We start from the raw sequence: 25,607 nt of genomic DNA, 5'->3' as shown, positions 1-25,607 counted from the left end.
CTGGAACTTGCTCTGTAGGCCAGGCTGGTCTCAAACTTAAAAGATCCACCTGCTTCTGGCCTCCCAAGTGCTGGGATAAAAGGTGTGCAGTACTACTGCCCAGATGTGATTTAAATTTAAATATGCATAAAATCTTCAAGGGAAAAGTATAAATTGACATGCTAAATATATTTTACATAAAAGTTCAACAGCTTTTCATGAAGTTGCAAAGTTTTCTAATATTTATACAAAACAAGTAAAGGATGAAGAAAAGCCTAGAGGCTATGCATACTAGTACATGTCTATACTTCCAATACTGCAGACAGAGGGGCAAGGAGGATCTCAAGTTCAAGGCCAGCCTAGGCTATGCATCAAGACAAAAACAAACAAACCGAAAATTAAAACAACAGCCAAGACAATCATAAAGAAGCCAAAAGACCTTCACACTTAAATGTGAGTCTATCCAACAGGGCTAGAGCAGCAAGCCAGTAGGAGGCACAAGAGAGATGGGAGTTTGCAGTGCTTGGGAAGAGATTAGAGGAACAAACTGATTAAATCTCAGTACTTTAAGACAGTCAAAAATATTTTACTATTATTTGCTGGGCATTGGTGGTGCACACCTTTAATCCCAGCACTTGGGCAGAGGCAGGTAGATCTCTATGAGTTTGAGTCCAGCCCAGTTTAAAGAGCAAATTCCAGCATAGGCTCCGAAGCTATAGAGAAACCCTGTGTCAAAACAAAAACTAAAACTAAAACAAAAACAAAACAAAAATATTTTGATATCAATTTTGAAAATATACCATTTTAACTCTATTTGAATGATCACTTGATCACATAAACACTAGTTTATTAGAATTGACCTTCTTGTGATTCTGTTGTATTTGTATCAATTTTCATAGTATTCTACATTAGCAGGTAGAGTGGGCTTGACTCACCCAACTCCACTTAAGTTAGTAATTAGGTTTTTTCCACTCAAGTTAGTAATTCCAATATGGAATTCAAATGTAACACAAGAAATAAAAACCCCAGAGACTGGTATGGGGTTCAAGATTAAAGGTGAAAATCAGAAAAGCAAAGCAGCCAGCCACTAGTTCTTATCTCTGCCTCTGCTCAGACCAAAGGGGCTATCCTCAAACTGCTCCCGACTTCACTGCTCCCCAGATTCACTCAGACTGTTATGCTCTCCTTAATGTGGCTAGAGACTCTCAGACTGAATGCCAGCTCTGAACCCTGCTCCTGTCTTATATACCTTCCTAGTGCTCGGATTAAAGGTGTGTGATCCCAGGTGCTGAGATCACCTTTGTGTGAGCTGTTTCTTTTAGGGCTCGATCAATTTTTTTGTAGTCAGTGTGGCCTTGAACTAACAGAGATTCATCTACCTCTTAATCCTGAGTCCTGGGGCTAAAGGTGTGTGTCACCACTGCCTGATTTCTATAGCTTGAGGCTGGCTTTGGTTTCTGAATCCCTCAGGCAAGCTTTAATAAATCATAAATAATATATCACAACATTCAACTGACTGCAAATTACTCTCAGAAAACACTAACAATAAATATACATACTAAGGCATTTAGAAAAGCAATCTTAGATATTTAATGCTTTCTAAATGAATATTTCAAGATACAATTCATTAACATGCCAAAAACCTTACCCTTTTCAGGCAATTCTGGACCTCTCCCCCTACTTCTGCCCATCCGGTCATTTCTAATTTCACTTCGAGACTCATTTCTAGAATCATTCCTTAGCTCAACTCGAGAACTCTCCTCTCTCAAGTGGTTTCTGCCATAACTGCGGGCTTCTTCCTGGTATAGATCATCCTTCCGGTGACCATCCCGAACATCGCGTGCATCGCGGACATCACGAGCATCCCGAGCATCGCGAACATCGCGTGCTTCCCGAGCATCCCGCGCTTCCCGAACTTCCCGAACATCCCGGACATCTCGAACATCCCGGACATCCCGGACATCACGGACATCACGGACATCTCGGACATCCCGGACATCTCGGACATCCCGAACATCCCGGACATCCCGGACATCCCGGACATCCCGAGCCTCACGGACATCCCGAGCCTCACGGTCTCTGTAGTCATGCACATCCCGAGCTGACCGGGAATCTCTGGGATCACGGCTCTCCTTGGCATCTCTGCCGTAGTCCCTTAACTCTCTGGAGTCCCGGATGTCTCTGGAGTCTCTCAGTTCCCTGCGGTCTCTAGTATCTCTCCGGTCTCGGCTGTCTCGAGGTTCTCTGTCATCCCTGTGGTCGTGCTCAGACTCTCGGTCTTCTCTGGTGTCCTTTTCTCTATCCCTTTTGCCTCGAGTTTCTGTAACAGTTTGGGAAACAACTCTAATTCTGTTTACTGTTTCAGGGAATTAGATAATACATTTCACACACAGCTTTTAAGATTTCATTACAAGAAGAGATTTGTGTTTTAAACAGAAAAAGAGAGAATAAGGGTAAATGTCAAAATTAAACCAGATGTGGTGACACATGCCTGTAATCTTGGTGATGGGTAGGTTAAAGACAAGAGGATCCCTGGGGCTGTCTAGACTACTCGGTGAGAGAGGGTCTCAAAAATAAGATGGAGGGTAATAAGGGAGATACCCACAGACATGCACTCTGGCCTCCATGTGCACACATGTATACGCACACACAGGTGAAGATGTGTGCATGCAGACAGCACAATACACAAAGCACACAAACAGATGACGGGTATTACTCTACACAGCATCCAGCCTGAACTGGTAGAGCACATTAGCCTAAATTTAAATTTCAGGGATCCAGAAAGAAAACTTTTTTTACCAGCTGCTGGGGAATCAAGCTTAGGACTGGCACATAGGAAGAGCTCTTACCCCTGGCTATACTCCCAACCCTTCTTCATTATGACCTATATCTAGAAATTCCAGGACTTAACTACACTGACCTTCTGGGAGCTTCCCCAGCCTCCCTCCTTTATCACACCTTCCCAGAGCTACTAAACTTGGATCAGTTATCTGCTACTTTCCTTCCTTTGACCTTGCTTGGGGTTATCTGTCTTGTCTGTCAGCTCTGTGGTGCTGAGGACTAAACCTTTGATCTCACAAATAGTAGGTAAGAGTTCTACCACTGAACCAAGTCCCCAGCTCACTTTTCTCCTTGTTTAAAAAAACAAACAAACACCATTATGTAGAAAGTGACACATTAACACTCAGATGGCCAAAGGTACTCATTAAACCAGCCTAGGAGGCACCAGCTTACATACCCCTAAGTGCCTTATTTACACATCTGTGCCGCCTAAGCACTGGCTACTGACCCAGTCTGCATGTTATAGAAGGCTCAACACAACAAACCCACCTCTATTCCTTATGTGATGATGAATATGGGGTGCAATTTTAAAATAAATTATAAGAGCTCTTTGAAAAACAAAAGGCTCAAATACAGAGTATACCTTCCCTCCTGTCATGACGCCGATCATGTGACTGTGAAGTCCGTTCATGATCATGCCTCCCTTTCTCTCGCATCGGAGAACGATGTCTTGGAGGACTCTGCTTTCTCTGAGGAGACGACAGACAATGTGCTGGATAAGGAGAGGCGGAACGTCGTAAAGAAGGAGTTAAAGTCCGCTGGTAGGATGGGGAAGGAGTTCTTTTCCGACGAGGAGAAGGAGAATGTCTCTGAATGGACGACCCTGACTGTGAGGAGGATGAATGATGTCTAGAAGACAGAGGAGAATGGTGCTGTCCTGGGGAGGAAGACCTAGGAGTAAAAACAAGAAATCTGTTTAAAGTTTTCAACTCTGGCCAGGAAAGTCCTCAAAAATAAGACGGGATATAAAGTTAAAGCTGGAAGTATAGGTAATGACCCAGGATAAATTTTAAATCACAATGATAAAAAATTACAAGGGCATTGCCTTTTAAAGATATAAGTGATTTACAAGTCAAGTGGAAACAAAAGCTCTAGAAGAAATCTTGGAGATGAACCTATAACCGTCACTTTACTTAACCAAAATTACTCCCAACTATGTTCTAAATATTTGTCCTTATACCCTCAAGTGTAACAGACAGAGCCACGGTCTATAATGACAGAAGACCACAACCAATCAAAATGAGAGTTGTGGAGCCCAGGCCCAACAAATACATTAACAACACAACTCCTGTACCTAAGGCTCAAGGATCAGTGCAGAAGGAGTGAAAAAAATTTAAAAGCCAGAAGATCAGGGAGTTTGCTGTGAGACTGTACCCCCTAGAAATGTTGGAAGTTATGCCCATAAAGTCTCACCAACATGACTGTCTAAATATGAGATGAACAAGGATGACACCAAGAGACATGCTAACATGGACAGGGGTGTAGTGGCATCTTGTCAGCATAACAAAGGACATCCCCTATCACAGGAGTAAGCTCATGAAGCCTCAAACCTAACAAAGAACTACAGGCAACTAACAAATACTTGAAGCAGGAGAAACAGTCTTCCCTAAGAACACATCATCTAATTCCATCTAATTCCAAATGATCAGCCCTGAAAATACATACACAAGTAACATTATACAGACTAAGAAGGTTGTATTGCATGTACACACACAAGCATCAAAGAAAAAGAGGCTATGAATTTGAAAGAGCAGGGAAAAGTACATGGGAGGGTTTGGAGAATGAAAATAGGGAGAAATGATGTAATTATATTATGATCCCCAAAATACTATATATATATATATATATATATATATATATATAATATATATATTGACTGCCGCTGAACCTCAGTTCTTAATTTCTTTCTTAGTTATACTTAAAATTGATTTAAGACATCCTCCCAGACTTGGGATTAAATTCTGACAACATGGCTAAATGCACCAAGAAGTTCGACATCGTTAGGAAATGTGGGACCCGCTGCGGTGCCTCCCTCCAGAAAATGGTAAAGAAAACTGAAATCAACCAGCACCCCAAGTCCACTTGCTCTTTTTGTGGCAAGCCCAAGATGAAGAGATGAGTTGTTGGTATCTGGCACTGTGTTCCTACATGAAAACAGTGGCTGATGGAGCCACTGCGTCACAGTCAGGTCTGCCATCAGAAGACTGAAGGAATAGAAAGACCGGTAGAAGTACTATGATTTGAGACATGCCTAGTCTGCAATAAACTGTTTAAATTACATTTAAACAACGATTCAAGAGTATCATCATATTCTTTGATGACTGGCTCAAAGAACATACACACAAAAGCCCCAGTCAATCCACAGACTCTTTTAAAAATACCATGTAGTTCATTTTTATTAGATCTTGATGCCTAAAAGGAAAACTAGAGTTAAACCTAAACTAATCAAAATAAAACATTAAAGCCAGAATACTAATCTATCACCAAATAATGGTTTATCATCTTAACCATATTTTCTTCTCATATATTATTTATGTTTCAGAAAGGTGTTGACTTAAAAGATTCTTACATTTTTCTCTCTTCTACTGCTTTAAAAATCCAATCAACAGCCAGGCATGGTAGCCCTTACCTTTAATTTCAGCACTCAGGAAGCAGAGACAGGTGAGTCTGTGTGAATTCAAGATCAACTGTGGATAAAGAGTGAGTTCCAGGACAGTCAGAGCTATATAATAGAGAAATACTCTTTCTCTCACTCTTAAAAAAAGTCAATGACCAAGAATAGTTAAAACAAAAAGGACTGCAGATCATGACAGGAAGTGGCAGCTATGTTAAGAGCCTGACTGAACCCTAATCTCCACAAGTATTGTTTATATAAAAGGTGTGCACTAAGTAATGAAGCTGGCTTGCTCTAAAATATAGTAGAAATACATAATCATTCCCACTGAAAATAGGAGGTAAGAACTACCCAATTCTATAGCATAATCCAAATAGCAAATCCAAAGTTTCTGTCACTCTGGTAGAAAAATGGAGTGTTTACATTTTTTTTTTGAACATTTTGGCTTAGTTTTAAGAAATATGCCTTCATTTAGTCCTGACTTAAATCTAATGAAGTGTATTATGGATATATACTTGCCAGAGACCAAGTGACTTGTTTAGGATTTTGTATCAAAGCAGAGCCAAGTAAAATGTTTGCCTTGATTGTGCAACTTCAAACTTTTGATTCCATTAAAACTCAAAAAGAGTGGCCACTCTTGAGAAACCCACATCTGTCACTGAAAATGAGAGCTGCATCCTTTCCTTGTGCCTTCCTTTCCTTTAGTTTCTGTTTTAAACTACTTCTTTAGAGGGGAGGGATGCATAAGAAGGCCAGAGCAGGGTGGTGAATAACTTCCTCTATCAATCCCTGCCTTATTGCCTTAAGCAGGGTCTCTCACTGAGCCAGAAGGTCAGGACATCAGCTAGGCTGGCTGACCAGCTAGCTCTCAGGACCCATCTGTTTCCACCACACAATGGTAGGGCTACAGACATGTGTGGCCATGCTTAGCTTCTTGTTGGCACGTGAGAATTGAACTCAATTCTTCTGCTTGCAGGCCACCAAGCCATCTCCCTACTTCCTTAAAATCTTTACAGATTCTAACTGTCTGAGAGAGAAAGAAGAAGGAAGAAGGAAAGAGATGAGATCCTTATAAAGAATTACACTTTTTCAAGGGAAGCATTAAATTTAAAAATGAATTCATCTGAAAACTGATCAAGAATGAATGTGGCTCTCATCAAAGCTGTATTTCACAAATCTTATAAACAAGGAAGTCCTTCTGTGTATGTTTGTCTTATTGGTTGATAAATAAAGCACTGTTGGCCTATAGGAAAGCAAGATAGGTGGGGTTGGGAGTTTCGGGGAATGTAGGAAAGACAGGAAGTCGCCACGTGATCCCCGGGAAGACAGGACGCATAAGGCTGGCGTCCTCGATAAGGTAAGTCCTTATAAGGTATATAGATTAATGATTATGGTTGATACTTAAGACAGAGCAAGCATATAAGAAATCCTAGTCATTGGCCAGCAGCATTGTAACTAACATAAGACTCTGTGTTAGTTGGGGCCCTAATGTGGTGATGGAACTCAGGCGGTTGCAAAGAGTTTATCGTTACAAGGAAGAAAACCAATACATATACAAAAATCTTCAACACACTTCTAGCAAAGTAATTTGAACAGCATATTAAAGGTACATATACACCATGACCATTTGGATTGAATGCAAGGGTGGTGGAACATTTTGAAAAATGACTAACGAAATATACCACATTAATTAAAAGAAGGAAATAATCACTCAAGCATACTAATTTATAAAAACAACTGTCAAAATTCAACAGCATTTAATACTAGTCAGTAGAGCTGAGCAGGGTAGCACATGCCTTTAATCCCAGAACTCAGGAGACAGAGTTGAAGGCCTCTGTAAATTCCAGGCCACCCTATCTACATAGCAAGTTCCAAGCCAGCAAGAGTTACACAGTGTGACCCTGTTTGAAATGATAATAATCAATAAGTCATTTATGAAAAGCCCACAGTTAAGATGCCACTTAATAAAGGCAGAAACTTTTCCTCTCAGACAAGAACCACAGCAAGGATGCTCTTTCTATTCAACACAGTTTGCAAAACCTTAGGCAGAGCAATTAGGCCGGAAAAATAAATATCTTCAAAATGGGAAAGAAAAAGAGGAAAAATATTTGTAGGCAACAGTATCTTCCATGTAGGAAACCTAGATTCTACAAGAACAAAATCCTTAGAAAGAATGAGTTCGATAAAGTTACAGGAGAAATAACAGAAAATGTCAGCTATATTTCTACACATTACAATGAACAAACTAAAAAGGAAATTAAAAAATATATTTACAGTGCATCAAAATAATATACTTAGGAGTATCTAAGCAAGGTGGCAAAAGGCTGCTAAAAGAAAACTAAGAAAAATCAGAAACAAGCAGGAAACAATTGTGTGTATGGAATAGATTTTTTATTTTTATTTTCATAATTATAATTAGACCAATTTTAAATTAGAAACAAGCTTCTTTTACATGTCAATCCTAGTTCCCCCTCCCTCCCTCCCTCCCTCCCTCCCTCCCTCCCTCCTCCCTCCCTCCCTCCCTCCTTCCAACCCCTTTCTGCTTCCCCAGGGAGGGTGAGGCCTTCCATGGGGGATCTTCAAAGTCTGTCATATCATTTGGAGCAAGGCCTAGGCACTCCCCCGTGTATCTAGGCTGAGAGAGCATCCCTCTTTGTGGAATGGGCTCCCAAAGTCATTCGTATACTAGGAATAAATACTGATCCACTACAAGAGGCCCCATAGATTGGCCAGACCTCCAAACTGACATCCTCTTTCAGGGGGACGGGGAGGTCTGGAACAGTCCTATGCTGGTATCCCAGCTATCAGTCTGAACAAGCAACCCCTTGTTCAGGTTAGATGTTTCTGTGGGTATTCCTAGATTGGTCTTGACCCCTTTGCTCATCACTCCTCCCTCTCTGCAACTGGATTCCAGAGTTCAGCTCAGTGTTTAGCTGTGGGTGTCTGCTTCTGCTTCCATCAGCCACTGAATGATTTTAAGCTACCCACACTATGAAAGTAATCTACAACCAATGCCTTTCATAATGACAATACCTTTTTTATTTTTACAAAAGAAAAACTTTTTTATCCTAAACGTTGTATGGAAACCTAGGGAAGCTCAAATAGCCAAAATAATTTTTGAAAAGATTGAAGCTGGAGGTTTCACTCTTTCAGAATTCAAAACATAGTACAGAGACATATTTAAAAAGCACAACGTTGTATTTATAATGACCATCCTAATGAATTTGAATGTTATCTCATACACATGCATTTGCATGTGGGAGCACATACAAAACCATGCAGTCGAATGACCCTCCACAAAGATGTCCGAGTTAGTCAGAGGGGAAAGAACAAATTCAACAAATGTGATGGCAAACTAAATCTCCACATGACCTTTCAAATGCACACATCAAAACAATATAACCCTCAAAAGAAAACAGTATAAAACTTTTTATGTACTGGACTTGGCAGGGATTTCCTGAAGAGATATTTATAGGCCCATTGTTAAAACAGTACTATTTAAAAACAACCAAAAGGTGAAAGCTAACATTTTCCACAAAGGAATGAATAAACAAAGTATGATTTGCGCCATATGAAATATTATTCAGCCTTATGAAGAAAATTCTGCCATGTGCTACAATGTGGATGAGCTCTTCAGACATTATACTAAATGAAATTCTTGTCAAATATTGCATGATTCCAGTTCTGAGGAACTGAAAACCATTAAATTCACAGAAACACTAGAATGGTGTGTGGGAGAGTACGTTGTGACGAATGCAGTTTCAGATGTACAGAATGACATTCTGGAGATCTGTCTCACACTGCCATCCATATATGCAACTGTATATATCTAATATGGTTATCATTTTCAACTTTCACTGAAAGTAAATACACTAAAATAATTTAATGTTAAATCATAACTCATGACTCATTGTAAAAACTACTAAATGTAATATACATGATTGAAAACAATAATAATTTTAAAAGCCATCCACCTATGCCCCACAGCTTCTGTACAGTCAGGAGTCTTGTTTCACATAAATATTGACTACACAACACTACTTACCTTGGCTTGTCTCTTTTTTCTCTTTGCCTTTCAAAATCCCGTCCTCTGTCCTTTCCATCTCTTGGTTTTTCATCTATCCTGTCTTTCACTTTGTACTTTTCTTTATATTTTTTTCCCAGAATAATATCTTCTAGTATAGGAGGAGGTGGACTAGGAGTACGTGGTCCTTTCTTTTTACTTTGGTTGCTTTTTGAAGTCCTGAAAGTACACAGAGCTATAGTTAGAGGTCTCAGTATTTCTGGAACACCATCTGGGTGATTTTAAAAGCAGCAACATTCTTTTCAATTACTTGCCTTTTTACCATGCTGTATAGTAATAACCAATATCCAGGGAAAAAGTGAGAAGGAGCAAAGAATTTACTTACTGTTTATATTTTAAAACAATGCTTGTTAGTTATATCATTCCAAACAGTTTCTAAGAGAAGTTAAGGACAGTGGAAGAGTTTCAGGAAAAGACAACATTATAAGAGCAACTGCTAAAGTTGCATTTTTTATAGCTCCTATAGAAATGTAGATGAAAAAGATAAGCATCACTAGTTGTGGTGATGCATGCCTGTACCTGGGTGCCATGGTGATGCATGCCTGCAACCCCAGCACTTGGGTGACTAAGGAAAGACTGCTATGAACTCAAGGCCACCCTGTGCTTCACAGAATACTGAGGTCAGTCATGACTATAGAGCAAGACCCTGTCTCAAAACACTCTTCCTATAAGAAACCAAATACAAAAGGAAAAACACTACACCAACAAAACTATTATAAAAACCTTTAACACACTTCAGTACTTCTGTGAATTTTCTTTTTTACAGCTAGTCATTTAAATCAGATATCCATGTACAAAAAATGGAGCTCAACTTTTATCTTGTATCATATACAGAAATTAATTCAAATTGTATCAAAGAATGAAACATACAATCCAAAATTTAAAATTCCTAGAAGAAAACATGAAGGATAAACACTTTACTTGGCAATGATTTCTTGGCCGTATGTCTGCATTGCAGAAAAGCAACAGATGTGACTATAGCAAGCAACCTCCAGTTGCTTCTACCAGAATCTCAAATTTGTTTCTGAGTTGAATATTTTTAAGTCACAACCATTCTACTAATTTCATATTTAACAATCTCAGGGCACATGAAAATCTTTTCTCCCAAAAATGTCTTTACATGGATTTTTTCCAGTTATATATTAAAAAAAAAGCCTGTCAATGCAATATTCTTATGAATGTATCTAAATTTACTACTGTTTTCTGTGTGGACACTTTTGAATACGCCATCTGCTCTTAGTGTCCAATATTGACTTAGGATTTTAAGGAGCCCTTTGTCTTATACTTCTAGTGAGGTTTTACTGGAACTTATTTTATATTACCTTGAGCTTTCTGCAGTCCAAGATTCACTGAATATATTATTATAATGGAAAGCATAGTTCTCAGAATTGCTGGTAAGATTTTTAAGAAAATTAAAAGCATAAAAGCATTTGACTCGTGGTTTAGCCTTTAGAAAATTGGGTTCTCTTAATCCATATCCCTCTGTTATTAGTGTAGAGAGGAACAGCTGCTTACATAAAGAGATTGTTAAAATCTGACCACTGAATCTTTGCATCCTTGTCTTCCACCAACAACCATAATAGCCATACACTTCAATACATTATTTATGAGATTATAGAAATCCTTTGTGTACAATATGGTAATAAATATCTCTATTTTTAAACTTTTGCCCACTTTAAAGAGTAACTAGAAAATACTTGTCATTCATGCTAAGATTTTTAAAGATGAATATATGGGGGAATACTCAAAATTTATTTCCACATTACTCCACATAATAGGGACAAGCTGGATGTTTACCAATGTTCCTCCTGGCCCAGAACTGAACTGTACTCTCTATAGTACAGTTCTCTGAAATGACACTTCAAGGATTTCCATATACCAGGCTACTGTACACCACAGAACTAAATAAGTACAACATCCAGTTATTTCCCTTATACATTGCATTCTCTCAATTTCTTTGAAAGTCCAAGAAAATTTCAACACGGTCAGTGGGTGCATGTTTGCCCACATGTGTCACCCCTGTGAAGGCTGCCCACCTCCTTTGCAACGGGGTCCCTCATTTGCCTGTAGCTCACTGATTAGGCTAGACTGGCTGGCCAGTTAGCTCCAGGGATCCTTCCTATCCCTGACTCCACAGTCAGGGACTTACAAGTGCACACCACTACGCCTGTCTTCTTCTGTGGGTTCTGGAGATCAAACTCAAGTCTTCATGCTTGCAGGCCAGCACTTCAGTAACTGGGCCATCTCTCCAGCCCAGAAACATGCATTTTGGTTCTATATGCCCGAGAAACTGCTGTTGTGTTAAATCATCAACATCTTAGGATTTAGCTATTACCAGAACCAGAAATGTCATGAAAAACTGAATAAAATAAGGGCAGCACTAATGTGTATGTGTGGAGTGCATGTGTATATGAAATTACTATAGAAGAGGTCATGGAATTGGGAGAGGATGGTTGGGAGAGGATGGGAGGACACAGAAATTGGAGAGGGGAGAAGGAGATGTGGTATAAATACAGTATACTCACGTATGAATTTCTCAAATTTAAAATTAATAAAGTTAGAATTTCTTCATATTACCTTTAAAAACACAGGGTTGGAAAACAAAATTCTATTATACTGCATTATTTTCCAAATGAAGGGACTGAGCTCAGCAAGACCTTTTACCATTTTAAAGTCTACTGGTTATTCTTTTAACAACATTAAATCAATATACTTTCTACCCATGGCATAGAGCCCACTGTCTACTTTTACCATTTTTACATCACTCTGTAACTATTTTTAAACAACTTTAAACACATTTCATATTTCTCTTTATAAAAATATCTATACAGAAAACTTCTCTTAGGTTAAAAAAGCAAATGATCAAAACAAAGAATGCATTTGATTCTAAATCACATTGTAATGCACATCTCCAGGTATTATCATACTAGACCTTAGAATGAGCATCAAAGAAAGAAGTCAGCTTTCAGAGAAAAGTATGACTTAGTTTGCCAGTAATTACATCTGTCCATTATGCTAAACTAAAAATACCAACAACTCTGCCTGTCATTCAGTTGATTTACTAGCATTGACTGAAATAGCCTATTCCATTTTAACAGAAAGTCCAATCCTTGAGTTTAAGATGTCTTCCAACAGTGATAGCAATGGAATTAAAAGTTACCAACAGGTTACAGATGCAGCTCAGAGATACAATGATTACATAGCACATCCAAGGCCCTCCAATTAATTGTTAGCAGCACACACACATGCACATATACACAGTGACCATCTGACAGAGTCAAGGCAATGTAATACTACACAAAGGCTGACAAGGTAACTCAGCAGGTAAAAGTACTTGCTGCATAAGCATAATGAACTGAGTTTGATCCCAGGGACCCATGTGATGGGAGAAGACAAATGACTACCAAAAGTCGAAAGCGGTCCTCTGACCACCAAATGCTTGGTGTGCTGTGGTATGAGCATGCCCACTCTCCCAAACACAATAATAATAAAAATTAAACACTATACTTGTGCAGGGTGTGTTGCTATACATCCATGTGACCCCGACTATCTCAATTAAAAAAAATCTATACTTAATTTAGTATTTTCCTTCTAATTTCATAATGTATTGTTTTACAGGACCTTCTGCTCTATATTTTAAAGGTACATCTTAAGGGCAACAACATACTGGAATATAGGAAATATAGTACTTATATCAATGTGATGAAATTCAAATCAGTAAATCAAAGGATGAGTTAATAATAAACAGTAAAAGATTATTAAAACAGGATAAAATCAACCCTTTATATCTAAATAGCTATTAAAATTTCTATGAGGAGAATAAACTTCAAAGAATACATAAACAGAAAGGTAAGAAAATAAAGGCTGCTTGGGTGATATAATCTGTTGGACAAATGGATAAACTGAGGGTAAGCTGTGTAACTAACAGTCAAGGGAAGAAGAGCAAGTCAGGATGGCTCATACCCCTTCACAGTATCACTCATCCCCAGGAACAAAGAGAGGATCCAAGAGCACTTGTTACAAAGCCAAAACTCCAAGCAAAGGAGGAGCAGTGAGAAAATGGAATAATGAACCATCAAGAGAAAACTTTCAAGAAGCTTAAATTTAACAAAGGTTGTAAAACACATATGCCATAGATGAAATATAATGCAAACATCAAATAAGATGAAAAGGAATCTATATAAATTCTGGTAGGGTAAAGAAATTATGTAGAGGAAGGAAAAATGGGGAGACCTAACAGAAAATTTAGAATTTGAGCTAAAGCCTGCAGGATTAAGTACTGATTACTAGGCAGACAGGATAAATTAAATAAAAATACTGACAACGCAAAAAAAGGTCAAAGCATAAATGTCATTCTTAAGGAACTTGAGTTTCATTTTGAGAAGAGAAAACCAGTTTTCAACAGCATAAAATTTAATTGGAATTGTTCTTTTAAGATTTCTCTTACAGCATCTACAAAGCAGGTGGTTTGAGGTATCTGAGTGAAAATATGTATGCCCTGTTCAGAGGTGGGCACCACATTACATAGGCAAATAAAGTCTGAGTTATAGTCTGAAAGGAGATAAAATGAGCTTTATTGTGGGTTCAGCTAAACAGAATTTGCAAATAGTCAATATCAGGGCATGATTTTAGTTAAAAAAATTAGTATATGTATCTTAATTCAAACTTATATAGCAGAGGGATATTTACATGTCTCCTGTCTTGTTCTCAGTCCTTAATATAACTATATTTCATTATTACTACTTTTCTTTCTTTAGCTGACTGCTATATCAGATAATATAGATACATCTATATTATCTAACTAATTATACATCTAACTAATGCACATACCACTGAGTGCATACTTTAAAACTTCTAATCTTCTGACATGTAAACAAACGAGAAGAACACTACTTGCATATAATTTATAAGGCTTAAAAACTGAAAGCAAAAATGTTAAACAGAAAGATAAATAACATGTACTACAAATAGTAAAAGCTAAAAAATGTTTAAAAAAAGCAATCTGAACAATACAAAGAAAGTTGCAGGATATATTTGTGTTCCAATTCAATACACAAAAATAGTACTTACTCTGCAAAATGATACATAGTGGTTAAAGCATAAAAAACATAGGCATACATACATATCACACACACAAAATCCCAGAGTTAGGAAGCTCTAGTATATGGATGTGACATGGATATTTATTTCAGGGTCTCTACAACCCTAAGAAGAAAAGGAGTGAGACTAATGCATCAGAATCACCTTCTACAACCAGGTTAAGCAGTTTTGTTGGCAACACTGCAGAACCATCCTATTCTCCAGTACTGCTATCACCCTACTGACCTTTGCTGGTCCAACAGTGGGGAAGCCACCACAGCAGCCTTCCGCTCTTTCTTGCCAGCTGAAGATGCCTTGGGGCTTGACTTCCGCTTTGGCGATTTACTGGACTTTCTCAGAGAAGGCGATGGAGACAATTTTGATCTAACCACTTCTGGGGAAACCTGTCAACGTAATTTAGTAAGTCAGTTCAGAAGTTTATGGAACAAAAACCAAAAAACAAACAAACAATAAAAACACATATTTTAAAGTAGTCAAGGCTAAAAAAAAATAAAAGTAATATCTGAGTAAAAATTAAAAACCAGAGCAGTCCCATCCATTGATGTGAGTCCAGCTCCAGAATCCATGCTTTTAACTTATATCTTAGCTAAATAGCCCTAACACATACAGATAGCAAGAAAAGACACTTTAAAGTTAAAATTTCTCAAATTTTCCTCAGGAAAACCAGATATTATTCCCAAATGAATTCTATTTCCATATTTTAGAAAAGTGGGCAGGGCCATCTAGAAACAGTATGGGCCAGACATGTATAGAACTCACTTTGTATCAGGCTGATAGGTACAGGCAGTGGACTGTCAGTTTGGTTCAACAGCAAATACATTTCTAACTTAAAAAGTCATGTAAAGATTGAATGATTCATCTTTTATGGTGTAGCTGATATGTCTGATATGTGGGGAGCTGAACAATTTATCACTGTGTTAGTGTAAGTTAAGCTACAGCATGGAGCTCATCTATGCTCAATATCCATGTCTATGTTAATAACACATTCACTTCAATACACATACCTCCTTTTGAATGATAATTTCTTCCCTCTTATCCATATTTTCCTGTTCCAACTTCATTAATTCTCTCTGTATTTTCTGACGCTTCATTTCCAATGACAACTCATGAACATAATCATAATTAATATCTCCATTGTCAGAATCTTCAAAATACAAATTCCATAATTTATTAGACACTATTATAATTACGTGTAGGAAATTAAGACTTTTCAGTTAACTTTTATAGAACATTTAACAGTGTACTCTTTCATTAGAATAATACTTCTATGAAGAACTTAATTCCTTCTGAAAATCTAATACTAAGGTTTCTATATTTTCTGAAAGTGACTTACGGTTATCAGATGCTTGGGATTTTGTTACAAGAGATTTTTAACAGCTAGAATTCAAGCTGGGATCTAGCAGTGGTATTTGTACTGTTTATGGCCATGGCCCTGAGCCCCAGCATTGAAAAAATGGATAAAAGAAAACAAAAGTCACAATTAAAGTACTCAGCCTCCCCCTCTGGCCCCCACCAAAGTCTTCCATAATTCATACATGATAAGAGGACCTCTGCCCTTGCTAGACTCTTTTACTAAGGTAAGGTTAAGCCAGGTGTTTGGAACATTAATTCTCCATTTATGTCCTTTTATTGTGAGACAACTGATTTGTATCTAACACTATTGTGTGCTAATTTTGTTTAGTTTTTCTGTGTAAGAGCACTGGCTATCCTGGAACTTGCTTTGTAGACCAGGCTAGCCTTGAATTTACAGAGAGATCCTCTGCCTCCCAAATGCTGCGATTAAAGGTCAGCCACCATGCCTGGCCCAGTCCCTGTGTGCTAATTTTTAAGTTCTAGCATTTTCATTTCAGCTGACTTAAATTATTTCTTTATATAAGAACCGACCATTCATGCAAAAGATTTGGTCTTTCCTGTCCAGTCTTTTCTGACGAAAAGGATGAGAACTGTTTTTGTTTGTTTTTAAAAAGAGGAGAGGAGGGAGAGAGAGTCTATTACAAAGACTTCTATTGCAATATTATACAGCAGTTCTCAGAAGTTACTGGCACTCAGCCCCTCACCCAGGAAACCTGGAAGAAGGAATCCATTGACTTCCAGGCTAACCCTTGACCATATTTGGCTTGGCTACAAGCCAATGTGCTTCTCTATACCTTTAGCACTTTAGAACATTTGTCACCCAGAGGGAAATAAATAAAATGAAGAATTAAAAAAAAAATCACTAAACGCAGACCTACTTGATTACTTTAAACACAAGAAATTAAATACCATTTCTGCGCATAGTTCAAATGCATTACAATACCAACTGTCCATCCTAGCCTGGTGTGGGGCTAGTAAATGTATGTTCATTACCTGAGTGACTAATTACACAGCATATGTATGCAGTATAATTCTAAGTCAGTGGGAAAATACTGTGTATGATAGCAATAGTATATTTAACACAGCAGAAAAAGTTAAAATATGCCACTATAATAAAGGAAGGTTGACATTATTTAAATAGATTCTTATTAATTAATGGAAAAGAAGATTGAGGACATGGATAAAATAATCCACACAAACAAAAAGACATAAATGACATGTAAATAAGTCTTCTATGTGTTACTGAACATTTTAATTCCAACACTGTTTGGTAAGACACAGTAGGCATCTAGTGGTAGGATGTAAGTTAGTATATCTAGCCCATACAATGATTTACTAATATGGGTACAAGTCTTAAGAACACTCATATTCTTTAGTACATCAAAAATTGTTTCTATTTATTATCTCAAAATAGGTCTTAAAAACTATAAGAAGGATTAAAGACTAAATTTCAGATTTCCTTTTGTTTTTAAGACACATTTTCACTTAAAGTCTTCAGCAAATCTGAGTACAAAGCAAAATATGAAATTCCTTTTGGACCCCTCAATGGCCATCCTCATACTGTCACCATTGCTGACAGCTTAATGTTATGTACATAAAATTCTCTTTGCAGCAACGGAACTGCCAGGCATACTGGCTCACACCTCTCAATCCAGCACTGGGAAGACTGAGGTGGAAGTGTTATGAGTTTGAGGCCAGGTTGTACCACACAAGATTTTGTATCAAAATGAAGAAAAGAACAAAACCCCTAATAGAACTACAAACATTGCCATATACACAAGATCTCTCCATGTCACACACACAACTCAACTATCTTCATTTTATTATCTGCAAAGCATTTCATAAGCTAAGTACACTATGGCTTACAAGCTCAGTTTCCTCCTAAGGAATGCCATGTCTTGTTGCTGTACACAGGGCTACAACAGTAATTGCTTTGATTCAGGAATGCAAGTATTTCTCTATGAAGTTTCTCAAACTAGGTTTGCTAGAATCAACATGATTTGTTTTTACTATGGGCAAAATGGACTCACAAACAACTTTACCAATGGAAACTACCACTTAAAAACATTAGTATTTTTCATTTCTGTGAAACTGGTAGGTAGACAATTCTGCCTTTGCTTTTATGAGCCTTACCCTGCAGTAAAAGCTAAACACTTATTAACCATTTCTAGTCCTCAGGCATTATCCATTTAAAATTTCATTGAGTTTTCTTAAGTGGAGCTATCTTCCTTAATATCTGTGACAGTTCATTATGTGTTTATGTATCTTTATCAATGCTTACATATGTCAAATATTTTCTTCTGGTACAACATTTACTTTTAATTTCTTCATTTAGTTCTAAAACCACTTTTAATTTTTATGTATTGAAGTCTTTTGTGGCTTTGGGGTTTTACAGTTTTATTTTAGGATAATGAATCTCTCTCCAAGATTACCAAAAGTACTTTCATGTATTTTCCTCTCCTTTAATGATATGTTTGTTTGTTTTTTATGTTGCTCTACATGATGAGTAAATAAGGGAAGAATTAGAAAACAAGAAGGAAAAACACAACCATCATGGGGTAGGGAACAAGGCAGCAGGCAGGCATGGTGCTGGAGCAGTGGCTGAGAGCTTACATCCTTATCCACAAGGTGGAGGGAGAGAAAGTTAATTGAGAATGGCCTTGGGCTTTTGAAATCTCAAAGCCCACACCCAGTGATACCTCCTCCAACAAGGCCACATCTTCTAATCCTTCCCAAGTAGTTCCACCAACTGGAGACCAAGCATTCAAATATATGAGCGTATGGGTAATTCTCATTCAATACCCTTTTCCATACTCCCAGGAGAGAGCACATATAAATATATGCAGTAAATTGATGAGAAAGGAAGAAATCAGATTCAATGGAATATATTGACTTTATATAGTAATAGGAAGACCTCTTACATAGAATGAAAGAGAAATAAATTCTTCAATATATTAAATAATTTGTCAACTAGCAACAGAGTATTTTACCTTTCCAGTTATTTTATAGAAGAGGTATTATAAAATGTCAATGAATTAATCACAAACAAGATACCTATATGTTTTTCGAAACAACTTTTTAATAGACAGCACTGGTGATTTCAACAGTAAGTACTGATTTTTCTAATCACGGAAGGGTATTACAGTACTTTCTTATCTTAGTCTACTTTTCTATCTTAGTCAATACAGCATTCTGAAATATAGTCATAAGTAGTTTAGTCTTGCAAATTCTTGGTCCCTGTCACAGGACTCCACTCAGCCACTGTAACTCAAAAGCAGTGTGTAACCAAATGGGCAGGGCCTATGCACTGATGCAAGCTTCCCTGCAGTCACAGGCAACAGTCTACATATTGTAGTGTCTAGCACTGGTCTGCTTTCAGCTTACACTGCAAAGGTACTGAAGTTCTTAAAGCCAAAACTCTTATGTGAAGATATAAGTCATATTAAAATGAATCCAGCAAATGTTGATTCCTTGGTTAGAGTGCTCACTCACCAGAACATGAAAGAGGTGGAGAAGACAGATTTTTATGGTGCTTATTTGGCAAGACAATGAGTCAAAGATGACTTTTCTAATTTTCATAAATAAATATCAGGATTCAATTATTATGTAACTCCACTTACTTCTGAAAATTTAAATCCATCAATTTCTTGAAAATAACTATCTATCTGATTTAAATTATATTATGTAAAAATTTAGAGTAGATTTAAACTTTTAAAACTTATTATTGTGGAATTTTAAAGTTTACAAATAGAAGAAAATCCCAATGGATACAATAAAGTTCTGGAAGTGGAAGAGAAAGAATGAGCAAGTTGAAGTAGGTAGTATTTTTTGCCCCTGAACTACTACTAAATACCTGTTTCTGCCTGATAACTCAGTTCTAATCAACAGGACAATCTGAAGCAATGTAAAGATCACAGCTGAAAGGTATCTTAAAGCCCACAACAGGCCAGTGAATAATGAAGATTCTATAAGCCAAGCAAAGACTTTCAGACTCACCATCTCTGTTAGTCTCCCATTCTACATTTTCTTCTTCACTTTCTGGAGTTCTCTCCTTAACAATTTTTATGTCTTCCTTGTCTCTATGTCTCCCTCTTGAGGATTCTTTCTAAAAAGGACATAGGTACACACTCAGGTTACCACATGTTTAAGATGCTATCAGGTCATTACTGAGTACACAGCACTTCATTTCACTCAGCTTTGCTTCTGGGGGAGGAGGGTTTCTAAGTGTCATTATCTGCAAACTCTAGTGCGGCCACATGAAGAGAATTTATTTACTAAATAACAGCAATATGATAAATGTAAAAAGTATCTCAGACATTTTAAAAATGCAAAGAAACCCAATACCTTGATATTCTGCTCCATACTAAGCTTCTATGTGAAAGTCCACAGGCAAAAACCAGTTTAAAATGGATAAAATACAATGGAAAGATTAGCTAAGTAACCACATATAAAATCCAACCTTAAAAGACTAAACCATTGAGCAGACTCTTAAAATAACCATCTAAAACAAATGCCCTATATTACTACTTTCCTATATACCAAATGATGCATTCAAATTCATTTTAATAATTTTATAAAAGCTTTTTTAAAGGGCTTTTAAAACTTATTTTGGTTAAAGTAAATGATAACATAATTAATGTACTAACCCTTAGTAAAGATAAGGGGCAAATCTGATGGAAAATATCTAAATAATTTCAAGTAAGGGATATTAATAACCAAGAATACAGTCCATTAAAGAAATAATTCATTAAATGGCCTTCATTAAAATAAAAAAGTGTCATACTAGGGAACATACAGTCAAGAGAATGAGAAGGAAATATAGAAAGAACACTTAAAGAGTCAACAACACAAAAACCTATTAAAAGAAAAGTGTATCAACAAAATGAAGACATCCACATGACAGAGAAGTATATGAAAAGATGTTTAACATGGAAGGTCCCTGTGGAATTTACAGGGAATAAAAAAAGTTCATACTTTTCATTTCTGAAAAGACAAAATTCCATATAATGACACTACTAAATTCCAGTATGCTGTGGCAGCAGGAATCATTCACTATCAGTGGGCATGCAAGATGAAAATCTGGAGGACTGTTTGGCAACGGCAGGTTTTTTTGGGAGGAGGTCTATTTTCTCCCTGCTGTGTGTGTGTGTGTGTGTGTGTGTGTGTGTGTGTGTGTGTGTGTGTGTGTGTGTTTTATTGAGGACTGTATTGGGTAGCACATAGGCTCGGCTAGGCAAGTGCTATGCCACAACAGAGATATCCACCCTATTCTTTTGTTTTCTTAAAGAGGGTCTCACTAAGTTACCTAGACAGGACCTGAACTTGCCACCCTCCTGCCTTAGCCTTCCCAAGAAGTTTGTGTTAAAATCCTATGTTGTCAGGCTGGGCTAAACTACTTTCTTCCACAACCATCACCAAGAGCGCTTCCTTCCTTTCTTTTCTTTTAATTCTTTTCCACACAAATCCAGCATCAACCCTCCCTGGTACTTAACCAAAACTGTGTCCACATAAAAATCAGCACAAAATGTCTACAGAGGACTATTTATAATTCCCAAAACTGTGAGACAATCAGTATACCTCCACTAGACAAATGACTAGACTATGGACATCAGTAATGATGGTTCACAGATAGTCACAGCTGTCGCTCTGGTGGGATACTGACAGTAAAGGCCACACAGCTCAAGTGAGACACAGCACTCAGGTAGTATCTGTACTTCCTATTCAGTTTTGCTGTGCACCTAAACTGCTCTAAAAAAACATTAAGTTTTGAAAAGAAAAATGAAAATTATTATACTTGCTATCATAAACAAAATGTTATTGCAGGCTGGGCATCCCTAATTCAAAACTCCAAAATCTGAAATGCTCCGAATCTGAGCCTGTAATCACTAGCACAGGCCATGAGGGAACCTACAACTGTCTTCACAAAGGTTTCACTAAAAACATAAGTGTACAAAACCCAGCAAAATTACCTTCAAGTTTCATGTACACATTACATGAAATACAAATAAATTTCATATTGAGACAAAGCTGTCATCCCCCAAGATGGCTCATTATGTATAAGCAACTATCCTAAAATCTGGGGAGGGAAACCTAATATTTGAGACACTTCTGGTCCCCAGCACTTTCAGAAAAATCATATTCAACTTTTATTCCTAAAATGTGGAGACTGAGAAAAAGAGAAGATACTGACAAGGGGTAGGGGTGATGGAAGAGGAAGAGATGTGTATAGAGTTCACAGAAAAATCACATTTAAGGTGCATAAGGATGCCTAAACTTCACAAGCGAAATATAAAAACTAACCCAACACACCATCAGCTCCCCTATCTTGCTAGAGAAACAACTATGGCAATACACACCAAAGAAGCAAAGGAAAACAAATAGGTTCCGCACACACAAGCAACAACACAAGACTGCCTAGCCTCATTGGCCTTTACCCTCTGGCACAGACACAGTAAAAAACATAACAAGTACACAGTCATTTACAAATCTACAGCAGGAGCAACACTGAAATAACCTAAATCCCAATGCACAGAAGACATGGTCTAGTCAAACAATGAAACACCACGCAACTAGGAAAAAGCCTAAGAAATCTCTCCATATATCGCTATGGAGTAATGACCTGTAAGAAAAAGCTTAAAAAATCATGTGAAATATAAGGTCACCCTTTAAGTATGAAAAACATTATACAAATTTATGTGCATATACATGTGTCTACAACATATGCACTTAACATATGTTTTTAACATATGTAAATACACAAATGCACATATATACAGACAAAAGCAGAAGGAAAAATAAATGTGGTCTATGAGGAACAAGGCAGAACAATCAAAAGATGGAAGCCATACATTTTTAATGTAAATTGTTTTGAAATCACATTTTGTATATTTACAAAATCAAAAAGAAATCCCAATACTTAAATTAAAATGACACAGATTAATTAATGCATGTATTAATTTGGTGTTTAAAATACAGTAACTAGATAAATCCCTATCAATGAAATTTAACAGATATATTCCAAATAAGGTATATCCTAAGAACTGTTACAAAGAACTTCAACTCTCCCATTTCTATGAAAAAGTCTAGAGAAAAAAAACAGAACACTGAAGTTTATTCTGGCTCACAGTTCGAAGGTACAACTCACAATGGCAAGGAAGGAACAGAGATCCGACCAGAGACCAGAAACGGAGAGCAGACAGGAAGCAGGGATGGGCTTGAATCCACTAGGCCCACCCTCAGTGACCCACTTCCTCCCGTGAAGCGCTACTGCCCAGCTCCCCATCCGGGGCGTGTCCAACTTGCCGGATACAGGTACAACACAAAATCATAGTAAACATATCCGAGAGTAGTGCCGCATGCTCGTAATGGCAGCGCTGCATAGGCTGAGACAGGCTGAGGAAGAGTTCAAGGTAGCCTGGCCTATTCAAGAACAGGCTTCGCCCCCACCCGCATCATAAACTTAATTAAAACATTGTAAAAGTTTGTTTTTTTTTTTGTTAGTTTGCCTGCTTGTTGTTTGTTTTTTAATTCAATTGCCTGGCTCTGGAATGAACTTTGTAAATGTTCAAGTGAGCTTGCAATGTCAAAAGGCCAAACACCCTACAATCCAAAACTGCTCCCAGCTGAGGACCAAGTTTCCAAACAAATGAGCCTGTACAGTACATTTTACATACAACTGTAACACCTTGCTAGTAATAATATTATCTAAATATAATATAAAATATGTAATAATGTAAGGAGGGACTAGAATTTTGTGCACAAGAAAGCAATATAATTGTAAAAGCCCTGAAACCCCAAATGTGAATGACTAGAACTTGTCTGTTTTTAACAGAAAATACATACACACTTCCTGATCATGTTTAGTGAATGGAGACCTTAAAAACCATGACTAATCTAACAGTATTAAGCCTCTAAGTACATGTATGCAATGTGCTGACACATTAACGAAAACAAAGATTACTGAGGAGGGAGGTGTCAACAACAAGGAGAGCCACACACTGGGAAAACACATTTGCAATACAATACACATATTTCACAAAGGTCTGGTATCCAGAATCTAAGAATTACAAATGTGTACTAATTTGTGAAGAAAATACACCACAAAAACAAAGGGCTAATAAAAGGGGTGTGTGTGTGTGTGTGTGTGTATGTGAGAGAGAGAGAAACAAATAGCGCCCCCCAACAAAATTAAAAGATGTACAACGTCATTAACCTTCAATAAATCTAAGCACTACATGCCACCTGCAAAGCTAAAAATGAAAAGGTTCAACAATGCCATATGGTGGAAAGAACAGAAACAGAAACTCACCAACTTACTTGGAGATGAAAATGTAACAACTACTCTGAAAATCTATTCAGCCTTTTCTATGAAGCTACACTGTGTGTATGGCCCAGCAACTCTACAGCTAGGTACTTAGTCAAAGAAAACATGTCCATGTGAAGACTTAGACCCTCGTTCCTCAGCTCTGTTTAAATAACTGAAACCTGGAAACCACAAAGCCATTTACTGTTACATGAACAAATTCTGCTGTATCACAGACTACTAAGCAAGAAGAGGAACAAAATATGGACACAACAATATGGTTTAAGTAGCTATTACACTGAAAGAATAGAGACATACACACACACACACACACACACACACACACACACACACACACACACACACACACACACATATATATATATATATATATAATATATATATATATATATATCAGGATTCCAATCAAAGGACAGGAACACTTCAAGACTGGGCTTAGGATGGGGAATGGAGACATATTTTGAGCTGACAGAAATATTTTGTTTCTTGATTGCAGTGTGACACCCTGTTAAGAATAATATGTACATGTATCAAAAATCAGACTGTATATTTAGAATGGGTACATTTTATTGTTTGCAAATTGTATCTCTACAAAGTAAGCTTAAAAAAAAGACTTCTGTGTCCAATATAAAGATGGACCACAAGCTAAGGATTCTGAACATGTGGACTTAGAAAAGTTAACGATAATGGTGGCAAACTGAAGTTGAAGATATCAGGAAGAAGTCAGAGTTAGCTCAACATACAGACAGGTGGTCACCAGAAATATATATAGTACTAGTTAACATAACACATATTTCTGTAGCCTGTTAGCTGAGACATCCTAACAACACTCAGAGTTTAGCTTCTGATACCATTTTATAGTAACAGGAACCAGGCCACATGCACACTTGCCCTTTCTTGCTATGCACTGGTAGAGGTGTATGAGTGTGTGTGTGTGTGTGTGTGTGTGTGTGTGTGTGTGTGTGTGTGAGAGAGAGAGAGAGAGAGAGAGAGAGAGAGAGAGTAAATGTGTGTGTGTCTGTGTGAGACAAGTTAACTCTTGGTATCCAGCCTTCAAGTGAGAGAAAGCCCAAGCTATCCACATGAAGAGATGTGAAAAACTGAGGCTCCCAAATGCCTAATGTCAACTTTGAGACATGTAAATAGACAGCCTTCAAAGGATTTCAAGCCACATTCTTTCAGTCCTCTGCTAAGGTTCATACACCAGGAAGACAAGATGTCCATTCTTGACCTTTCTGAATCTGGACAGCATTCCCTAGTACAGCAAATGCTTGATACTATGTAACCATGTGAGATTTCTTATGAAAGGAAAC

At 37.4% G+C, this 25,607-nt stretch overlaps 1 protein-coding gene and 1 pseudogene across 4 annotated transcripts in view; one reads left to right on the top strand and one right to left on the bottom strand.

Moving 5' to 3' along the window:
• Positions 1-25,607, bottom strand: part of Zc3h13 (zinc finger CCCH-type containing 13) — a 65,270-nt gene that overhangs the window by 19,864 nt on the left and 19,799 nt on the right. For all 4 annotated transcript variants that reach the window (XM_027390126.2, XM_027390128.2, XM_027390127.2 and 1 more), the window contains 6 exons: positions 19,968-20,076; positions 15,623-15,762; positions 14,844-15,001; positions 9,480-9,677; positions 3,404-3,711; positions 1,628-2,299 (listed from right to left, as the gene is read on the bottom strand). In XM_027390126.2, coding sequence (XP_027245927.1) covers positions 1,628-2,299; positions 3,404-3,711; positions 9,480-9,677; positions 14,844-15,001; positions 15,623-15,762; positions 19,968-20,076 — 1,585 coding nt within the window. The remainder of the gene's footprint in view (positions 1-1,627; positions 2,300-3,403; positions 3,712-9,479; positions 9,678-14,843; positions 15,002-15,622; positions 15,763-19,967; positions 20,077-25,607) is intronic.
• Positions 4,790-5,048, top strand: LOC107979238 (annotated as a pseudogene).

Source organism: Cricetulus griseus (genome assembly GCF_003668045.3).
Source record: "Cricetulus griseus strain 17A/GY chromosome 1 unlocalized genomic scaffold, alternate assembly CriGri-PICRH-1.0 chr1_1, whole genome shotgun sequence".
Lineage (NCBI taxonomy): Eukaryota > Metazoa > Chordata > Mammalia > Rodentia > Cricetidae > Cricetulus > Cricetulus griseus.
The sequence above is the reverse complement of the archived record's forward strand: the minus strand, read 5'-3'. Positions and strand labels throughout refer to the sequence as shown.